This window comes from Zerene cesonia, chromosome 20 (assembly GCF_012273895.1).
Source record: "Zerene cesonia ecotype Mississippi chromosome 20, Zerene_cesonia_1.1, whole genome shotgun sequence".
Taxonomy (NCBI): domain Eukaryota; kingdom Metazoa; phylum Arthropoda; class Insecta; order Lepidoptera; family Pieridae; genus Zerene; species Zerene cesonia.
Genome location: NC_052121.1, coordinates 3,775,446 through 3,799,040, shown reverse-complemented (window position 1 = coordinate 3,799,040; position 23,595 = coordinate 3,775,446). Strand labels below are relative to the sequence as shown.

The 23,595-nt window shown below is 33.9% G+C and overlaps 1 protein-coding gene and 1 non-coding gene across 11 annotated transcripts in view; one reads left to right on the top strand and one right to left on the bottom strand.

Moving 5' to 3' along the window:
- Positions 1–4,458: 4,458 nt before the first annotated feature.
- Trnay-gua lies at positions 4,459–4,547 on the top strand. Its single transcript is given in 2 exon segments — positions 4,459–4,495; positions 4,512–4,547. It is a non-coding gene; the product is annotated as a tRNA-Tyr (tRNA).
- Positions 4,548–5,931: 1,384 nt separating this feature from the next.
- The window catches only part of LOC119835357 (serine/threonine-protein kinase tousled-like 2), a 31,698-nt gene continuing 14,034 nt past the window's right edge, over positions 5,932–23,595 (bottom strand). For 3 of the 10 annotated variants that reach the window (XM_038360124.1, XM_038360123.1, XM_038360122.1), the window contains 15 exons: positions 22,129–22,214; positions 20,391–20,444; positions 14,872–14,962; positions 13,994–14,146; positions 13,411–13,571; positions 12,589–12,678; positions 12,360–12,500; positions 11,625–11,830; positions 10,162–10,402; positions 9,640–9,791; positions 8,634–8,777; positions 8,185–8,332; positions 7,618–7,868; positions 6,876–7,095; positions 5,932–6,522 (listed from right to left, as the gene is read on the bottom strand). In XM_038360124.1, coding sequence (XP_038216052.1) covers positions 6,337–6,522; positions 6,876–7,095; positions 7,618–7,868; positions 8,185–8,332; positions 8,634–8,777; positions 9,640–9,791; positions 10,162–10,402; positions 11,625–11,830; positions 12,360–12,500; positions 12,589–12,678; positions 13,411–13,571; positions 13,994–14,146; positions 14,872–14,962; positions 20,391–20,444; positions 22,129–22,214 — 2,324 coding nt within the window. In that variant the 3' untranslated portion in view covers positions 5,932–6,336. The other 7 variants (XM_038360126.1, XM_038360125.1, XM_038360130.1 and 4 more) reach the window with 5 other exon arrangements.

Sequence of the window (23,595 nt, the reverse complement as noted above, 5' to 3'; positions counted from 1 at the left end):
GTTAGATCGCTAATTAGATTAACTTTATTTACAATTCCCAATTTGAAGCGTTTACTATCTAAGTGAATGCGTGTCATTTAGTAAGTAAGTAAATGACATCGGAAGCTTTTCCTCAGATATACGACCAATTTATATGCGTGATACAAAAGGTTTATTCCGGTCTCTTTTCTGTCCGTCTCCGTGAATAGAATACGTATTCTCTGCAAGTGGTTGAATTAAGTTAATGATATAATTAGGAATATTGAATGACGGTATCATGTTAAATTCCTGCTTATAATATTTTTATTATACAGAGATGAGAGGATGCAACGGAGATATTCTACGGCAGGGTCTCCCTTTCATCTAAGGTAAAATTTGATCTCTTGTTCACAATTCGGAACAATAATAATGTGAAGATTTAACAATTAAAGTAACAGAATCTATTTAATTATTGCTAAAAAGTGTCGAAGCCTCAACCATTTGACTGAAGTAATTTTGTATAGGGCACAGGTTTGTGAGACCATTGCATAATACGATGGTGTGTCTTCTTATAATAAACCTTGTAGTAATAATCTACATGTTAATAGCTATTGTGTTCGAAGACCTTGCAGAATAGCAGTAACTGTCATAAGTATTATATGAAACAACAGTTAACAGTATACAATAGGTAACTAATTATAAGTTTCACATTAGAGTTATTATTATACCTATTTTATTATGGAGGACGAAAATTTTGAACTGTTCTTTAAACATTTGAGAAGTTATCGGTAGAAAAAAAATATAGAAAGTTGTTGCAGATTATCTGTAATTGGGCTTTTTATAAATTGATAAATTAGCGGGATAGTAATGATCCAATTTGAATATGTCTATGACTCATTTTTGTTTCTTTCACTACTAAGTTTCAATTGTCAATGACAATCGTGATTTTTTTTTAATTTTTAATATATCAAAACTACTACGTACAAGTTTAGAATCTTTAAATTATAGCCTTGAGTGATAATAATTTTTCGCCTCCTTGGTATAGTGATTATTGTTTGAGCGCAGATCAAGGGGCACTGAATTGGATTCCCGATGGAGAAACCGAACTTTATTTCAATGGCTCTTGTATTTAAGACCATTTTACGCCTTGCGCGCCTCAGTATGTTCTTTCTATCTTTCTCAAAGCATAAAAATGTTTCGTGCTGGAATTTCATTTAATTAAATGTCGAGACATCCATAATGACATATTTTTAAATTAGAATATAGGTACCTACTTTCTATTAAATAATACAATATCAATTATCGTAAGAACATTTCAAGTAAGGAAATCGTTCAAGTATATTCCAGTCGATAAGAGTCAGGTAAATCATATTGTTAACATCTGACCCCGGGGCGTCCTTGATATTATACAGTAAACACCACCTCCATTGTAAGCGTAACATTGAAGATAACATCGCGTCCTTCACAAATTTTCCATAAACCTTAATGTAATTCAATGGTAAGCACTTGATTAGCATTGATAGTCTTTTGTGTGATTGTGTTTCTTTATTAATCTTTATAGATACTTATAAATTATGTGTCACATTGTTTGTCCGCGCGTCCGCGGACTTCTAAACTACTAGACCGATTTCAATTTTGAAATTAAAAATTTGCACACCGTGTGCAGTTTGATCCAATGTAAAAGATACGATAGTTAATATGTGGATTAAACTATTTTCACATGAACCTTAAAAATAATTTTGTATAATTATGATTTGATCTCGCAATCAAAATACCTAAATGGATCTAATCACTTATCGTGTCAGATTGTTATTGTATTGCCCATCTACAATTTGCTTTTTACCGAAAACAAATTCTGCTATTTCTGTATATATGACAATGGGGTGGTGATTTGGAATCATTTTAATATTAGAAATCAGTTACCACCTTTATGATTTAGGTAACCATGTTTGCAAGAATGCATCGACTTAAATTATGTTTAAATCTTAAAACACAACGAACGTTTTATATTAAGAACTTTAATGTTTTATTCGTGTATAAAGGAAGAAGTAGAAAGTCATGTATCTAAATGAACGGAAAACAGAAATTCCAAAATAGTAACTAGGTTAACATTGCCACTACCTACCACTGGCATTGACATTGTATGGAGTGTTAAGGCCACAAAATTGCAGTGAAATAACAGTTCCTACACGCAAGTTTATTTTCAAACCAAATTTAAGCACCTGCTGACAGGAGCATGAGGCCAGATTAGACGTTATGATACGAACTACGTACTTATTTAAAATGATCGACATTGAGAAACTCAAAAAAATATACATAAAAGAATTGATCACTAGGCGGGATACCAACCCGCGTCTTTCTCCCAGCGGAGGCGACGTTTAACTAAATCGACATTTCCGATTCATCTAAATATATTCACTATGTTGACAAATAAATAGTACCTACAAATTATTCTCGGAATTTTTTTTTATATCTTGACCACTCTTCTCTCGTAGGGAGGCTGGATAATACAATTGAAACGCGTGCCTTTTTAAATATATATTGAAATTTAGATGAAATACCAAATTCTTTAGATACCTACTACATGAGAACAATATCAAATATAGTTAAACAATATATGGAGCAAATAAAGGTCAAGTTCAGAGCGCGTGATCCGCCGAGTACCGGGTAGCGGCAGGGAAGGCACACGCTTCGCCTGCCACAAGGACGCTGAACATCAAAGCTTGCCAGCTCGCAAATTATCCCCTCCGTCGAGCAGGATCGATCTGACACATATTCATAATTGATTCATCCATAGATAAAAAAATAATACCTCCCGATACCGACTTCTTTATTCGTGATAAAAATAAAAACTTTCAATTGCAAATGTCGTTTTAGCATAATAATAAAACGCGATATTTAAATACAATCGTAAGAGATGAATTCCTATAGATACCTAGATATATTTGGGGTAGACCGCCGTAGGCACAATAGGTTATCAAATACCACGCTAATAAGGATTACCGTGCAAAAACTAAACGGTTTTTCAATTGTTGTAATGGTATTCATTCATTTATATATGAAAGAATAACTACATACGTGAAAGTAACTAGGCCATAACGTCTCACAATTTGTTTTATTGTAAGCTTGCTTTCGAAAGGAAGACTTGTGTTCCGCATCTATTCGTATCTCCCGATATTTGACCGCGTTTGGGAAACGTTTCTTATTTAGAAATATTTGTCTATTTCCGTAAGTGTTGAAACAAAATGTATTAAAACGCTTTAAAAGTTTATATTCAGTAACTTATTAACGCGCGCAACTTTGTTCTTTCTTGACTACTAACTGTTTGCTAAAAATAAAATATAATAGTTTAAAAAAACTAAAAAACACGCTTTGACAAAAATCATATTTTGCAAATTGAAAACTGGATTAATTTTATCAAATTAGTGTATTGTCATCGGTCCTCAATAAATCTACAAAGTTTGAACGAAATCTGGCCGTTTAAAGTGGGTCAAAATCGCGCCCAAAGAAGTCGGTTACAAACAAACAAACAAACAAACAAACAAACAAACAAACATACAGGTGAAGCTAATAAAAAGCGTGTAATAATATACCGTTTGTTAACAATAATATACTATGTTGGTTTGTAAAGTTGTTGCTAATGGTAAAACGGTCGAATGGTATTTAATTCAAACAAACCAACAAATTCTTGTTTTGAATTGATCGCTCCGATACAATTGATCCATCAACCTACCGATTATGATATAAATACTATTACTAATACAACAGATTTGTTACCTACCTTGTGTTTTCCTCGTAGATACAAAAAGCTGAAGATATAGAGGTGAACAATATAATTCAATATTCCAAGACCTAAAATATGATACTATACATAGTAACTAGCTACATTACTTTCAGATATCAACTACATACTATAAAACAAAGTCGATTTCCCTGTCCCTATGTATGCTTAAATCTTTAAAACTACGCAACGGATTTTGATAGGGACTTTTTTAATAGATACAGTGATTCAAGAGGAAGGTTTATATGTATAATAACATCTATTAAACTACTACGCGTGCGAACCCGCGGACAAAAGCTGGTATAAAATATATAAAATATGCAATCATACAAGATTAATTATTGACCTTATGCGAATTAAGTTCCTTCCATCTATGTATTCATATGTATTTTTAGTGATGATAGTGATTTACGTGGAAGTAGTAGAAATGTTCGACATATTAATAACCATGCAATAAAAGTTAAATTATCCATGGGAGTTTATTTTATTTTATTAAAGACTTTTTTGGAGACTTGAAATTCAATGCGAGTTATTTTTTATAAGTATTAAAAATATTCAAAGTTATTGAAACTACTGTATTGTATTGATAAATTACATAACCAGTTAAAAATAATATATTATACAATAAAAACAATTTTTTTTTGCTGCAACATTCTGTCTATTGACAAATATACGTTTTTTTCTGTTTATAGATGTTAAATTTCTGAACGTTACTCATACCTTCGATAGCTCAGTTGGTAGAGCGGTGGACTGTAGAGTAAATAAAATGGCTATCCATAGGTCGCTGGTTCAAATCCGGCTCGAAGGAACTTTTTATAAAAAATACATTTTTTTTACGGTTATTACAAAACAACATTATATTATACATTTTTATTGTTTCTATATTTTCAAATTATCATAAAATACACCTGGAACCTGAGGCTTCATTCGCGTGGTACCCAGATCAAATAAAGCCTCCAGCGTGTTCCAAGCATCCAGACTGTAATCTATCTCTATGGAGATGAAATTTTATACAGATCCCAACAGTTATTGCTTGAAAGAGTATCTCAAACATCCATACATTCATACAAACTTTTACGTTTACTAAAAACATTTAAACATTTTCAAAAATTTGAGTCTACTCTCGCTTTCTGATTTGTTTGGTTAAAACGTAGACAAAAATAAAGCATCAAATACTTGCTTTTGTAAACGTTCCCTTAAATAATAGTTATGTTATGTTTACATATGATTTATAAGACTTGATTAAAAGAAATTACTATTACATCATGTAATCTAAATATTTATGAAAATTAGCATAACACTTACATTGCTTCATTATGCATACGACTAACAAGTTATTTAGGTTACGCCCATGGCTGGGATTATTTTTGACTAATTAGTAGAACTAATTCATTATCTCATACCAGAGTAAATTCCGTTTTGTCTTTTAAGGGTTTTCAATAAGAAACACAATATTGTGCAGTTTGCAGAGGTCTGGGAGTGATGCAAATTTCATTACCCATGTTTAGTTACATCTCATCAACTGTAGATTATATTTACACTGACAGGTCAATCTAATATATTAATTTTTAAATAGCTTTTATTCAAACGAAGCTATCCTTTCAAGATCTTCATACTGATATATAAACAACATATATTAAATTTGCACACGCTTCGAGGATTAATGACAATATAATTATTAATTTTAGTATAATCGTAATTCGTTTGTTGTTCGCGCTAACTTTCGGTTTTTTCTTTTGAAATGTTTCTTATAAGAAATTATTAATTCAATATAATTTTTTATTTCTAATTATCTATTGATAACTTCTATTCGATCTTTTATTGTTACTCTATTTATAAATTTCACAATTATATACACACAATACTTTAGAAAGTTCTCTTTGCGTACTTTGTATAAGAAATAGTAGATCTTGACCGCAATTTTGTGAATTATTTTTAAACTATATTATTTAATCATACTCTCGTTTTTTTTTTGGATAAAAAATAGTTGAAATAAAAAAGAAAATATTAATATAAATAAAAAGACTTATCCCTCAAGTTTTGGAGCCATGTTTGACATTACATATTTCAAATTACATATTAGTATTTATTTATTCTTTTATTATACATAGGAATAAATTATTTAGTTTTTATATGATAATTTTTCTAAAAACAAGGAACTTACAAAAAAAGGAGATAAAGAAAAGACGTCGTTAATATTTTAACTTTTTTAATAGGGATAACTTATATAATATGCAAGGGATAGTCCCATGGATCCTCTCTAGTGATAAGGATGAAACCATTCATAAATGGAGAATCACATTTTATCACCTCAATAAATACAGTCAACAGTAAGCATAATGTTAAACAATTTAATCCGTAAATTAGTCATCTCCGAGCACCGCAGACGCGTGTGTCGCGGCCGGCGGGGCTGCTCGCGCCGTTTCGTAATATACTTTATAATATTTATAATCTGTCCGTCGTCCTCACAGCGGAACGCGCCCGCGACAGTTCGCACTCACTGACACACACCGATACACCGTCACACAGCACGTCTAGGTTCGGCCCTATCTGGGCAGCCGGGGCGGGCGCTTGGCGCTGCGGCGGCGGTGTCTCGGCTAGGAGGAGGAGCCGGCGAACATGGCGGCCGAGAAGGTGGGCTGCTGCGCCTGCGCGGCCGCGGCGCCGGCGCCCGGCGCGCCGCGCGGCTTCGGCATCGGCGGCTGCAGGTACTCGTGCCGCGCCAGCCCGAACACGTCGATGCGCTCCTCCTTGCGGTACGCCAGGCACGCGCGGATGAAACTCTGCACGCACAACCAACATTTCCTTTACATCACTCTTTGCAATGACAAGTTTCACCACATGAGAATAATTTTCTCGATTGTTTAATATTTCCAGGGGAAAAAATATCATAAAATCAATTCGTTGCTACTCGAAAGACCAATAAACAAATAAACAAACACACTTTCGATAACGTTAGCAAAGATAAAGTATAAAAGTTAATAATAAAAGTTTTGACAACTTTAGCATGAAAAATATTTCAAAAACTTAACTTTACTATAGATGCCAATTATACAGCTAGCAAATTAAGTTCAAGATATTGAAGATAAATAAAATAGCCATTAACAAATATTTTTGAAGTTTCATAATTGCTCACCTTAGCCTCATTGCTGACAGAGGGCTTGTTAGCAAACTGCACCTCAGTCGCCTTCAGTATAGTGTTCTCTTCCAGTATAGTGGCCTGACTCTGGTTGTGGCCAAAGGGCTTCTTGCCGTACAGGCACTGGTAGAAGATCACACCTACACTCCACACGTCCACCTTACTACTTATCTTTGGTGGGTTCTTGCCGACTACGAAACACTCTGGCGGCAGATACCTGTAACAAAAATATGAAGCCATTATTTTTAGTAACGTAATTTACTAATACATACAATTTAGATATGGTTGTACCGATTAAGGGTACGATTTTAAGTTACATTAAGTTTATAAAATATTTTTTCATTTACTAGTAAAATATATGCTTAATGCAGTACTTTCCTTTTTCTTTCTTAATATACTACATAAACAAAGTAACATACTTATAATTATATGAATATCCATTAAATAGCCTTTCAACAATCTAAGTATATAAAAAGTGTCATTATGTATTTTCCCAATGAACTCTTCACCAACTCAACCGATTTTGATGAAATTTGGCATTTTATGTCAAATTTGGTCCAACTTAAGATGTAAGATAATTTTTATTTCAATTAATTATCCCCATGATTTATAATCTTAATATTTTTAATTATTACTCAGCCACAGCAACGCGTGGCCGGGTACAATACAAAACAGGCATTGAATAAACCCAAACCAGCAACATTATGAATACCTTTTTCAACATTCAAGTCAGACTCACCAATAGGTACCAGCCCCTTGGCTGGTGAGGTCCATTCCGTGGTCGGGGTTGTAGTTCTCCTCGTCCATCACCTTGGACAGGCCAAAGTCGGTGATCTTGATCTCGCCGCACACGTTCCCCTCCGTGAGCAGTATGTTGCCCGGCTTCAGGTCGTAGTGTATGACCGGCGGCTTGATCTCGTTGAGGTATTTCAGCGCCGAGACCACTTGCATCACTATGGAGCGCGCCTCGCGTTCCGGTATGGTCTTGTGCTGTGCATACGTTAATTTACGCTCATTTACACTGCTTTTATATTATTGTTAACATAAAAATACAAATATTTATCTCCAAATGGACATTTGATAAATAATTCAATTTAACATCAAGTCTTAAAGAATTGAGTAAAACAATTATGAATCATATATTAATGTCTGTTTTAAACTAATCTGTAGTTTTATCTCTTCAGTGTAGGGCAATACATATTAACAAAACACTTATCCAAGTTTCATATTTGAAAAATTAACATGAAAACAGTAATAGTAAATAAGAAATGTAATCAAATCAACTTCACATGTGAACTGATAGTACCTGCTTAAGATAAAAGTCGAGATCATGTCCATTGCAGTATTCGAGTACCGTACAAAAGGAGTTGCCGTCAATTTCGAACACATCATAAAGCTTCACAATCCGCGGATGGTCCAACGCTTTGTGGATGTTGTACTCCCGGAGAGCGTGTCTGAAAATTTAATAATGTTGATAGTAAAATCTATGTTTCATAAAAATTATAAAACAGAAATAAGCAAAACGCAATATAAAAAGCACTATATATACTTCAATTGACATGGGAGATAATAATTTAAGCCTTTTTTTAGTATTAACGCAATCTATTCTAGGAGAACATTCAGCCGTCAAATAATTGGATGTTGTTGATATTGAATATACTCAACACACACACATATATAATAACACACACACACGCACGCGCACACAATACTAAGATACACATATAAATGTGACACACTTGTATACGGACTCACTTGATATAGTTGGCCTTCTTGTCCTCCTTCCAGTCCTTGTTGAGCTGGTGCACCTTGCAGGCGGTGTAGCGCTGCTCGCGCAGGTCGAACGCCTTGTGCACCTCGCTAAACCCACCCTTGCCGAGCAGCATCAGCAACAGGTATCTGTACCATACATAATCATAATCATAATCATCATCATCATCATCATCATCAACCTGTATTCGTGCTCACGACATGAACAAGTCTGTATCCATGGAGAGTGAAATGGCAGATGCTACCTACCATTCTTGTTTGTTCTTGGAATAAAAACAATTTAATGTTCTAATTGCTACGAACACAAATAATAGATTTTTTTTACAAAAAAGCCACATGGTCATATTAAAAATAACCAAGCTCTTTGCTCATAATTATAGTTACCTCTCAAATATTTAATTAACCATTTTAACAACACAATACACTCATTATCGATATAAATCTTGGGGACAAAGTTTAAAATCTTAAATGAAATCATTATAGTTAACAGATGTGTCTGATTTAACTTATAAATTGTTTACTAAAAGAAAAATATAATTGAATTAATTGATAAGGACCACACTGTCCTAACACTAATCGTGTTATCATATAAAATTGTTAAGGTCATAACATCAAACTAAACAAATTAAATTACACAACCACAAAATTATGAATAAATATTACATATAAATATAACAAACATATCATATTATATATATAAATATTGATAAAAATAACTTAAGTGTTCATATGAATATGTATATAATGTTACATTAAAATAATATAATTTTAAGCATTTAGTCAAGTCTGGTTAGAAAACCTTAAATAAACAAAAAAATTATTTTGTACACTAAACACTACTTTTGTATTATACAATTCAGTAGCTTGTTCTTAATAAGAAAAACAATATCTACACTTTATGTACATATGGCTACTTTGCTTAATTTCAAATAAAAGAAATTGTGGAAAACCTAAAGACATTCAGTAAAAAATCAAAAATGAAATAACTTACCTTTCAGAGAGCACTGGATGCTGCGAGAAGCGACTCTGATCTTCATTGTGTATCCGTTTCAGTTCTCTAATATGAAGATTTCTTTCGCGTTCCAGCTTTTCCATTTCCAGTTGTAAATCTGCATCCTCCTTCTTTAGTGCACTCTGCCTTAACTGAAATTTTAATATAAGGGTAATTTCTCATTAACTCTTATTTTTTTTTCTATGTATATTAACAATATAGTGATTATTTGTTTTCTTGAGTATTCAGTAATATAAAACTGAAAAGTTTGTTTGTATGTTTGTAGTTTGAACTTGCCAATCTCAGGGATCTGGGATATGTAGGTGACCTCCAAATGTTATCCATCTATATATTATGTATGTCACACTGGCAAAGCGGTGGCAAACCACACTACAACTATATTATATGCATATTATAAATTGTGTATTTCTTTTGCCTGTAGGTTTTATAAATATTATTATTACTTTGCAATTGAATAAAAAAAAAACGTTTGTAGTTAAAGCTTCCGCGTTGTCCGGTTACCTTGAGTATCTCATCCGCCTCGTAGTACTCCTGCCACGTCATGCTGGGCAGCGGGTCGGGCTTGAGGAAGGTGGGCGCGTCGGTGCCGTTGTGCAGCGGCTGCGGCGTGCTCGGCGCCGACACGCTCGCCGTGCGCTTGCCGCGCCCGCCGCCGCCCTCGCTGTTCGACGGCCGCTTCTTTATCAGCAGCTTCTTCTGCCTGTCTATCTCCTCCTTCTCCGCGGTTATCTCCTCTTGCCGCCTGTTCGGTGCAAAGCATACAACATTTTATCTTTCGATTCATGTTTTAAATTGTAAATAATTTTAAAAGTGTTATAAATTCGCTGAGAATGGAGAGCCGCCATCAGTTGTTTGAATGTTAGCCAATGAAACGTAAACATACAGATAATTAAGCCTTTTTCATACGATTAACATACATTATACAATGTAGATAGAAGAAAAATAGATTGTTTTATCAACCTTTAATAGCTTTTGCAAGCGACTTCCGTTCGTTCGGGGTAGTTTTATAGATGTTATTATACTTGTTAATATGTCCAATAACATCTTCGTCTTGAAACAACTCTATATATTTAAAAAAACCCCATCAAAATCCGTTGCGTAGTTTAAAACATTTAAGAACACATAGCTATTTCTCTATATATTCTTAAATCTTTTTGACAGGGAAAGTGATGTAGTGATTATGCATATTTTACAAATATTACAGAAGGCAACTTTTTTAGGAATTTTTGAATGAATAATAAATTTAATTTACTATAAATCTATTTTCACCAATTTTTTATTAATATTATATAAACCCACACAAAATGTGTAATCTTATATCTTTAAACGAGCAATTCTTGTATGTATATATATATATGTGTGTGTGTGTATATATAATTGGAATCTCGGAATCGGCTCCAACGATTTTCATAAAATTTAGTATATAGGGGGTTTCGGGGGCGATAAATCGATCTAGCTAGGAATCTTTTTTAGAAAATGTCACATTCGTGTTTTATCGACTTAAACTTACTTTTTTAACAAATAGGAGGCGTTAGAGTAGTCCTAATTTATTATGACTCTTCCTGACATCTATTGGCGAATAATAATACTATTTTTTGGCGAATAATTAAAGTTAAAACAAAAAAAAAAAAATACCGAGCAAAGCTCGGTCATCCAGGTACTTATTTGTTTATACTGTTAATCATTTTATATTATGTTCCTATAGTTAGGCACAAATTAAAGGTATAACTCCTAAACATCAAAGCGTCCTTGCAACATTAGGATCATAATTTACAATTTTCCATGAGGCAGTAAACAAAGATTTGATTATCAAGATTTAAACATTATCTAAGAGAAATACTAAGTTATGTAATAATGATATCTTTAAATAAATGCCAGATTGCTTTTTCTCATCTAAATTAGGATTATGTACAAAGTAAAATAACCAAACATGTTAAGAATTTAATATTAGCTGTATAGCGTACCTTGTTAGTTCTTGAAATGCATAACCATCAGTCCAATTCTCCTGGAAAGTAGCACCAACTCGCTGTGTCACAAATTGTCCCAGCCTTAGTCTATTTTGCATACATCTCTGTCGAGCCTCCTTCTTTTCAATAGTACTCTTTTCATTTAAAAGCTTTTTTACAACTTCTATACATTTATTAATATGTGATTTATGTTGATCAATTGCCTGTAAAAAAAATTACTATATTACCATAAAGTTGATAAGCAATATAACTCAAATAAGGCATATTAGATGCTCTATTAATCTGATTAAAACTCAAACCTACTGGATATCAATTATGCAGTATGCCATTTCAATTAAAATAATTTAATGTTAATTTTGATAAAGAAAACACAGATCAGAAAGAACAAGATTGACTTTTACATAGCCAAGATTATAGTAACACTTATTTGTCACATTAGTGCCATTACACAATATCACATTAAACTTGAGTGTTAGAAAGTTGTTAGAGTTATATATCACTTAATAATGAATGCTCACATAATGTTGCACTCAAATAATTTTATAATCATTTAAAAAGAAATATCTATGAAGAGAAATAAAGTAAGGTAATTTATAATAAATGATGACAAAAAGTATGAATAATTAAAACAGTTCTATAATTTTTTGTTGTACCCGTGAGATAAATGATGCCATTTTGCGTTCTAAAACTTTGCTTTTTAAAAACATGGCATGTAGGTTCTTAGTCACTTACCTTACTCTGCGCTTGAACTTGATGCTTTAATTCTTCATTACTTCTTGTTAATTCTTCTATTCTATTATTCCTTAGCTCTAAGTCAGATGACGCTTGAGTTTCCAACTCTTGTATCCTCTGACAAGTTAATTCTGTCTGAACCTGGCAATAAATATATGAATATTACAAATGTGAAACATAAATGATAAACATATAGCAACACGATGAACAGGCACAAATTATCATGTACCTGCTTAACAGAAGTATGAGGTCGCTGTTGCGAGGCGGAACGTAAAAAATCAGCCCCCGAAGGCAGTATTGAAGATGGTGACGGTGGGTACTGTTATATATAAAGGAAACATTTTTTCATTAAGAGACAAATAAATATTGAGTAGATTATTAACTCGTAATATGTCCCTTTCTATTTAAAAAGAAAAAAAAAGCACATACATTCCAATTGCATCCTTCACATCTTTCCTTATCTAATCAAGTTCCAATTATATTTTTACCACATGCCACAATCAAACTTTTAGATAATTCCGCAAAATAATTATTATAATTTGTAATTGATGGTAAACAGCAATGCTGCTGATAGGACCATTGATGTTTTCGATGCTAGTTTGTGCGGCTTTTGTAAGTTGTGCTCTAAGTACATGGAGCTTATATAACTTGTAAATAATATTATTATATTGTTCATTGTACATATTGTCTACAGATACATTGTAGAATAACGAAATAAATAAAAGAAGCAATAGAAGTTTAATAATGGGTAATAATAATTGAGTATGACAATCCACTATTAATAGTCTCCAGTCAACAGAAAATTATTCAAGAACGAAAAAACACACCCGATTGCTTAAAAACAGTATGCTAGCTATAATGCCATGCGCACCAATATAATCCCTGTTCATGAATTTTGTAGTTAAATTGAAATATTATATAAACACCAAAGGGAGTATCAGTCAGTCCTATGATAAGTATAATATTTGTTTTAAAATTTTACAATATAGCTGTTGAAAACAATATTAAACATACATAATTATCATCAATGATAAATAATAAATATAATCACCATAGGATAATTAGCGCCTTGGGGTGACGGTGACTTTGCTCCGGTAAGCCGTACAGGACTGGACGATGGGTGTTTTGAGAAATATTCTCTAATGTTTTTGTCGGAAGAGTTATGCCTTTGCTTGCCTCCTCCTCCGCCACCACCACCAACACCTTCCTCCCCTAGAATTAACATAAGATCATGATAAAACACAACCCGTTTGATGTATTTATAATGACGTAAATCAAATATCTTGTGAATTAACTAATCTCTTAAAAGAGCTGTCTTATAAGACTACTGTGCCACTATAAATCGAGCAACAACAGGATGATATAAATACTCAATGAGAACCTTTATTTAAATTGAAATACTGTATATTATATTGTTCAATTGCAGAAGAAAAGTACAAAAATATGGACAATGTTGACGGTGAAAATTGTTATATATTAGTGTGAATCTTGAAACTTGATACCAACTTTCATCAAAAGAATATTCAAAATTCTTAAATGCCAATGAAATTGCATGAAAACCTAATAAGTTCTTAATTTATCAGTGTTGTAATTATTATTGTAACATTTCTTTTTATGCTTTGTAAACAAATCACCTTTTCGCTTTCTTTTCCTTTCAGGCATTGCTATAGTTGGGGTTGCCCCACTAGGTGGCACAAGTGCACTACCAGGTACTGCAGCCGAGCCTCGCATAGCAGCAGACTTCTCAGGAGTTAAAGCATCCACTTCCTTATCACTGTGAGAAGACCCTGCAATTAATTGTTTGATGGTTTTTAATTGTTTTACTTAATAATATCATATAAAAAATATGATATTTATCTATCAACAAAAAATTACCATGCACAACAGAAAAATATGTATATAACATAGCATTTTCATAAATACCATATTCTATAAATACTGTGGTTGTGGTAGGTCTAACTTATAGCTTAATTAATGTCACAACATATTGTTTATACACATAAAGCATCTATTATAAGTACAATATATTGCTAATGATTTATTTATGTGCATTATGATAGAAAACGAAACGAATATATTTTGCATGTGGGCCATACAGTGATACGGTAATAAGAGTTGACAAATAACTCACGCCAGTAATACAAACATAATAAAATTAACGTATTATGTACTTGATGCAATTACCTTATGTACTCACTTTTTGAAATAGAGTTGATTTGACTAAATTGGTAAAAGTTAGACCCATTTTTATAGTCATGCATAGCGTCACAAAAAAATCTGTAGTGACAGAATTAACATGGCACTTTCATACTTCCATTCCGGCATCATTCACAGAGCGCCGTGACGTCACAGTCCTTTTTCCATTTTCCATAGAAGTTCGGGTTCCATAAGTTTATATGGATAAGGTTAAAACTTTGACTTTAACACACTCTTTACAGTAAACACCCAACATCACTGACCACATGCACATCACAATATAAATGTTCATTTTCGTCACAAATTCACAGTTTACCTGTGCTCATATTGGAGTCCTGATTATGTACTGGCTGGCCCGTGTTGACAGTAGTTTGTGGTGCCATCTGAATTTGTGAGCCAGCTGACATCTGTAAAGAAAGATGGCGTCTTTACATATGATTCGCACAGTTTATGTGTCTACTATACACGTGTTTACTTATTAGCACGTTTATTTATTACTACTCACTAGTTATAAATTACACACTTTATCCATTTCTAGCACTTTATAATAATTTTCACTTCGATACTCCGAATAACCTAACTCGTTTGACAAGTTGTAAACGCCAGCGGCTCGCGACAATCGGATACGCATCCGCGGGGAGTGGGTGTGGGGGGTGTTGTAGAATGGAGATCGTCACGAAGTTTGCTCCGAACGTAATAATAATAAAGTCTGGTAAGGCGCCATTTTACAAGGATTAAAGCAGTTGTAATGATTGTTAGATTGATAATTATTTTTGAAATGTAGGATGAAAATTGATAATTGGTGAATCAACTTTTACGTATATTATTCAAGTTTCATATTATTATATGTGCACAGGTCAATAGCCCTCGATTGCAATCAAGAATTTAGCACTAGATTTGCAGTTTTCCTGTAGGCCTTGGAAATCAATAAACTTATACAACAGTCAACCGTTATTAATTTCGAAATAGATCTGATCATAAAAATAGACTATAATATGAATTGCAGATTGTAGGTATGGTTGTTGTGACCGATTATTCCCACAGGCCACAGCGAGGTACGGTGGCGACAGCGGGTGGCGGGCGGAGTGCCACCGACCTGCGGTGAACGAGTACGTGATATCGGCGCTCGTGCCCCACAACAAACTGCTTACTGGACGTGTTACGTAGGCGTCTGTGCGGCGATATACTAACATAAACATACGTAGATAGGTACGTATATACTAATGTTAACACATTATGTACCCGGTAGGTACGAACAATTTATGCAGCGGTGACTAGTGGTACTATATGGTTCCAAGTTGACCAAAAGATAAGCAATCGTCTGTTTATTTTCAAATGTTTAATCATTTTATTATCAAATTCACTTCAATTATCATTATTATAAAAAAAAAATAATAATAGGGGAACAATACAGAAAAAAGTACAATGATAGAAGAACATTACATTATATTAATCATATCAGAGATGTAAATCAAATACGTTTGCTTTAATTTTATGAAATTTTTATGATGATCCAACCACAAACTCGTAATAATAATTATTTATCTCGTGAGTTGTGACTGCGAACTGAGCAGGTAAGTGCGGGCTGCGGCATTCCTTTATAACGGCAATCCGGTTTTGCCAACAAAGACATTTTACAAAATTACAAACATCAATCTAGTTGCTAAGTAGAAAACACTTAAAACATTGTTTACCTGATATCTGAGCATTGCATTTATAACACACAATTTTATTACAAAATACGTATTATGTATATCTTAACTAGCGATTCATCAATCGAAGCAAGACTTATAACTTGTGCCATGTTAAACGATGTATTATTTTAGTATCCGTATTATAGTTTCGTGATATTAAAACGGAATAGTAATTCTATAGATCTACAAATTACAATCTACACGCACGCCAATACTCGGTCGAAACCAAACCCTTTCCCCTTCTTATCAATTCAAGGCTACACGTTTAGTTTTAAGTATGCCCCTACTCCACGTACGCTGTATAACTAAATCAGATAGTCGAATTTATTTCGCTACAGTTTCGAAATGATAAGGAAAAATATTCATCGTGGCATAACATTTGACTCAATTTTCAAACGAGACAAATATTAACCTTCAATTTTTTTATACATTGAAAACGCCGCGACCGCTGGTAAGTATAAAATTAATTTAATGAGTGCATGAATCGAACAATGATTTGCGGCGCAGAAGTTATTGTAACTATTTTTAGTTCAACTAGCATCAGGCAAATGGAAAGTTAGCGAGCTGGCAACTAGCGTAAGCACATTATATTCATGTGTTATTGTGTAGGATTTTCGTATCGATATTTAAATACGACTCACCGGCGTGCCGTAGCATGATAAAGTATCTTTGTTACAAGTTTAGATAAGCGGCAAACATGTATATAAATTGTATAACTTATTTGAATATTATCATTATAAACATCGTATAAAAATATCACTTCCTTTGGCATTTAATGTATCTGAAATTGAGAGTAAATTATTGCTTATTTGCGATGGAAATAAAATTATCTGGTGCAAGTCAAAAATGTAACCTACAAAGCACAATTCTAAAATTCGAAGGATATTTAATAGTAAGTATTGCAATTTAGAACGTACCTATCGTTCATCATTTTCGCGTCTTTAATTTTCAGTTCCGATTAGCAGTTATAAAAATGAAATTGCGTATTCACTACTTTATACATGAATAATAATAATAATGTACGACGCTCGAGCTACACAATATACATCGTGTGCACCGTGCACCTATTGCGAGTTGCGACGTAGGTACGCTGAAGACAATCAATACTCAGTCACATCTTTGTCCCGCATTCATTGTAGAAGCGCAGTTCTGCGGACCCCAAAATCCCCTCTTCCGGTGCGGTATAGAGCCGCGTGCTGTTTAACCCAATTTTCTAGTGCGAGGGGTGTGAAGGGTGTCGGGGGAGGGCAGAGCTCAGCGCAACTTCACCCGCAAGTGTGCAATGCCAACGAGGCGCCACGAGATTCGAACCCGAGCCTGCATTATTGATTATTTCTAGTGCCTGTCCGTCTCCTTTGCAACTCGCCTCTAGTTTGCTACACGACGAACCGGATCGTATTTTAATACCAACAATACAGAATATGTATTTGTTTCAGTCACATATAATTCTTAAATATGTTTTTATTAGCTTCACTTGTAAGATTATATGTGAGCGACTCTTTAAGACTCCACTTTGACCCACTTTAAAGGGACAGATTTAATTCAAACTTAGTACACTTATCTTGAAATCGCCAGGATTAAATAATATTCTTGCTCTGTATAGGAGCAACTGAGCAGTTTAGTTCATTTAGTTTAAAATTATAAATTTGTAAGGATGTGTGTGTGTTTGTTACTCATTCACGCAAAAACTACAGAACCGATTGCAATGAAATTCGGTATGTAGACAGTTGGACAACTATTTTACGAATGTAATATCTCAACTCAACAAATAATCTTCTGTATAGCTATTATATAGGATTATACAGGATTGATCTTAAAATTATATTACTCTTAACTAGGAGAATTGTACTTATATTCGCAATTAACTTCAGAATCGATAAAATATTTAGATTCTTTAGATTAGCTTTTTTACATTTTAGATAAGTATTTGCAGACTTTTGCAAATACGTAACCCGATATCAGTAGATTCAATGGGTCACAGGGATAAAGAGAGGATTGATTGAAGGAATGGACTGGGAAGGGTGAAAACATGAAACGAGCTTCGGGCTCTTCCACATTCGTGGTGAAGCGTCATCGACTCTCATATTCAAAAAACTCCCGGAAATATATATTGTTTTCATATTTTTTTATGTAATGTATGATATTTAGATAATTTTTAAATATAGCCTCGTTTAATGTTTTTTTGTATGTATACGGGTCCATTTTAACCATGCAAGTAGATATCTAGTAAGAAATTCCTAAAGACAATCGCAGTTAGTTACAGATAAAATTATTACGCATATCTCACGTGAATACGTTATCAATAGATATTTAATTCTTAACGGCTGGCTAATATACGTCAATGTCAATACATTATAATATTTCATAAACATTTACAAAAGTTGAATCTACAAAACCGTGGCATTACAACGGTACATGCGTATTAACCGAGCATGCGCCACGAATCCATTCACAACAAAATATGATGTGCCGCTTCAAGGAAAACTGGTCGTTTCAACGCTCTATTTATTACTGTGTAAAAAGCAAAGCGAGATCGTATTCTTTACCTTTTATATTATAGCACTCATGTGAATTTCGTTTATTATAAAACGTAATTGTAACGCTAGGTGTAATAAAAGTAGAAAAGAGGAGTCGTAAAGGCGTCGCGATGATGGGATCGAAGCGCAGTGGGTCAGCCGAGGCAGTACGGGCGGACCTTGCAATGTCGCGGCGTGACGCTCAGCTGACGCATGACAGGCCGACCGGCGCCCGCCGCCGCAGCCGCCGTCCCTACCTCGCGTTCATTGCCTCCGCGGCAACGGGCGCGCGTAGACGTTCTAGTATTGCGCACGTATACATCGACATGTGTTTCGAGAAATGTAACGTAAACAATATCACAATATTATTGTTATATCGACGATGCAGCGATGATTAAGAATATGAATAAATTATGTGCAATTGCAGTGAATGTATCTACCGATTTCAGTGAGTGCGTCTTGCGTACATCAAATGCTGGAGTGCGGTGACGATCGGTGCGAAAGGTCGGATTGTGTAAAAATAACTGCGGAACCGAACGGCTAAGCAACCAGTGGAATGAGTTTTGTCGGCACATTGTAGCTGAGGCGGGGCGAGGCCGAATGCGCCATATTATAATTTCCCTTCGCGTTGAATGTGCAAACCGTCTGACTAAACCGTGCGCTGTGCCTATATCTCTTTCCCTCTTTACAGCTTATTAAACGTGTCTGTTGTGCAAAACAAGGCCCCGCAATCCGTTCAACATGTCCTAAAATTAGATATATACGTACTTTAACACCAATCGTTTTGTGCAAGGTATTTTGTTGTCTAGTGATTCAAATTCACTTTTACCGATGAATATTTTATATAATATAGTCGTGATGAAAAAATACCACACATTAATACTATCATATTAATTTGATTTAAATGTATTAGCGTTAATGACAATAACTACTTACGCATAATATGTAGTATGTTCTTTATTGCCGTACATGCATCATATATGGTATGGTGATAATTGTGTTTACGGTGAGTGTATTAAGTTAGAATTCATATAGAAATGAAATAGGTGATAAATAACGAGTTGCGGGGCCAGAGAGTGCGGCGCGACAGTGTCGCTGACCCCATCGCTAGATCGCAAGCCGCTTGCTAGTACCAGCCGAGGTCGTCCGCACCGGCTCTCATACAATTAATAATTTAAACTATAATCCAACGCGATTATCTACACGAGTGTCAATACAATAAATAAAAGTTCAAGTTTAAAAATGTGTCAAAAACTAAATATGAAGTGCACCTATGTATTATTTTGGTAATTCATCAACACAAATTACGAAGCTACATATTGGCGAAAAAAATCAATAACTTAGCATTTGAATTGAAATCATTTCATGTGCCTTCTTTTCGCTTTTAAATCAATACTTAGTCGGCGTAAGAACCTAATTGATATCAAGGTGACCGACGATGCGGCGCCGAGCTGTACACGTTAAACTATACCTACTCAACATTCATGTATTATTAGAGAACGTCATCACTCGCCGATTGTATTTACAATAGCTAGGTCGCTATCTACGATCGTTAGAAATATTTCCGTAACACCTACTTATGTGTTTTGTATGTAGAGCACATGAACGAACGAAAAATAACTCACCGCTTTGTACTCGGATACACGCTGGCTTTCTACCAGTATCGCCCCTGCGTTCACCTGCAAAGACGCGATCAAGGCGCTCAATGTCAAATCCCATTGAAAAGGATTAAAATAATAGAATGGGTATATTTAATATTATTAACAATATCCGTTAAATAAAACAGTTTATCATGTCATTGTATTCATATACTATAAAAGGAAATATTAATAAAAAGTTACGTATGTAATTCGATGCTCTGAATCAGTTTAGTGAGGCAAAGTGCTCCAATCTGTTCGTAAGGTAGGTTGATAAGGCAAAGACACCAACGTACATTTACCGGCAAACTATTTGTGTCCGTCCGCCATCTTGTTAACTGACGAAATAATATATAGTTTCACATACCTACGCGCTAATAATAACATATCAATCTTGAAATAAGATACGTAGATTACGTTCACTGGATTTCTAACTCTGTGAGGGGATTTTTTACATTCAGTTACTTAGTAAAATGTCACGTCGACATCTTTACAAAAGGAACGATCAATGAAGTACCTATCTTATTTGAATAAGTTTCTAAATTCAAACGTATAGAACCAATGCTCCGGCGCGATAAAACGACGCGTCAATAGGGCAGAAGAGGGGCTTGAGGTACGACGGGGGCAGGGTAGACGAACGGAGGCGAGCCACATAATGGAATTACATATCCTACCACATCACTTGGCTGAGATCACTATATATATATACATATTATTGGAGTATATACACACACAATGAACATTAATTTATAAGCATGCGACACGGCAGAGAAAGAGGCGATAAGACTGGTTATGTTATGCCAGAAGGCTGAAATACTCAGTGTTGATTGCACAGATAATGTTTTAACAATGTAGAATTCAACAAATTCTATGTTGTAATTACCTTTCATTCGAATATTTATATATCTATATCATTTTCATTTACATTATTTTCGGTAATGCATTTCCTACTTTTCAATTGTAACAGTTACAAAAGAAAAATGGTAGCGTATTCCACAACGTAAAAAAGCAAATCTATTGAAAATTGCCCTGAACAGATATAACATATCAAACTAAATTATTAAATAATTCATATTAAAACACATAATTAGCACACAAACGCGAATACTTGCTTTTCCATTGTGTGTGAACAGTCGCGATGCGCCGCCATTTTCTTTTGTACACGTAAGTGTGAGCTTGTTTTGCGGTGACGTAGCTCAATGATACATAGCAACGTCTCCGCATTACCGATAAACCGAACCGACCAACACAGGAAATATCGAGAGAACAAAAGAATCAATTGTAAAAAATCAGCGCGTTAACCAACGCCAGCTATTATAACCAAACTACTTCGTGTTGTAATAAACCCAAACACAAATCTATTTTAAATGCAATTTCCTTTGGTGTGATTGCTGAATATTTACGACAACTTTAGAAATTGATGACTAAACTTATTTCATTCCTTTTCATATTAATTGTATTAATTAAATTGTTATCCAATTATCATCACATATTACATATTATTACACGTTAAGTTTACTGTTACACGGAACAATGTTCGATGACAAGAGGTTTAAGAAGGTCGAGGTAACGATCGCGATATTTTTAGGCTACAAGTGATACATCGTTTTCGAATTCAAGGTTAACCTAACCTTATGGTTGTATTTTTTTGACAAGACATGTTTTTATCATATATATATAGCAACTGAACATGAAATTGAATCAATATTGGGGTGAAAAGGCTGACCTTGGCGCCTAGAAAGCGAGCCTCCAGTAGCTCCTGCTTGCGAGGATCCAGCGCCGCCTGGAAGTGCTCCATCTTGACGCCAGCGCCTGCCATACAAAGATACCGTTACAGTACTCAGTTTTGTTTACCTAACTATATAGTTGCCCTACCGCATCAAATTTGGTTCCTATGGACAATATTTACTTTTTAAGCCATTACTTACTAACCTACAAAAACTTTGATTAGTCATATTTTTATTGAAACAAATACATAGAATAGATAGTGGATAGATTAAAAAGGACAAGAAATAAACTATTTTATACTAAAACGAAACTATGAATTTACAATCCCATAGACATCATATTTGATAGAAGGAATATTTAAAGAGAGCTATCACGATGGCACAACGTAAAAGAGTTTAGTACTAGAAATATAACTGTTAGAATTGGTTCTGATACTAAACTATTTTAATTATGTTTTTATGTGTCTTCGCCCCACAATAAATTAATTGAGACCATGTCGACTCAAGCGTGCCTATAACATATTTTTAATTTATTCTTAATTAATTACAGCTACAAGATAATAACAATCACATTGATGGAATACAATTACGGATTGTTATTTTTTCATTGACTACAAAATTTAAGTATTACACACTTTTACGTACTCAGCTATAAAGTAAAGATCATTTATGATCTGAAGAAGATTGCAGCAAAGGCTACGTCACTTTTCAAAATGCAGCACCGCTATGAACACGGGCATGTGTTGTGTATGATAACATATTAATTTCAAGTAACATGGTCTATTTTTTTAGCGACCGACAGGAGGGCCAAGCGACTAGTAAATAACAAAGGAATTTCATCAAGTTGACTGCCTAGAGTCTACAATAAATGACAGAAGCCAATATAAGGGGCGATCGTCTACCACCACGACCAAAAAATTATTAAACGTAGGGTTTTTAGATTTCTCTAAATTTGCCTAGTACAAACATTTGGAAATTATCAAATAAACAATTTTTTATCATAATTTTGCTATAAAGATTGTAACTTGTGCTTTATAAAACTTTACAAAGCTTTAAAAAAGTATTATTTTAATTGACTTACTTATAATATAAAATCTATCTGAAAGTGATAAATTTAGTTAGACATATAACTGATTCCTGAGTGCAACAAGGTTATATTTATATATTACTACTGTAGTAGTTTAGTACTGCGTTGGGCGAAGCCGGGGCGTACTATATGTATACTCAGAAGATTGAAGTTATTTTGAGACTTTTTATATACCTACGTCTGAGATATTTGAGATTGAATTTAGTTACCTTTGAAGATCAATCGATGAATTATTTAATAAATTAATATTTACTTAAATTCATACAATTAAAAATATTGGTAACATCATTCCAGATAAACTTTATGGTTTATTAATTGTTTTCAACTATTTTTCATAAACGATCGGGTAATTATGATTTATGAACATAAATATATATAT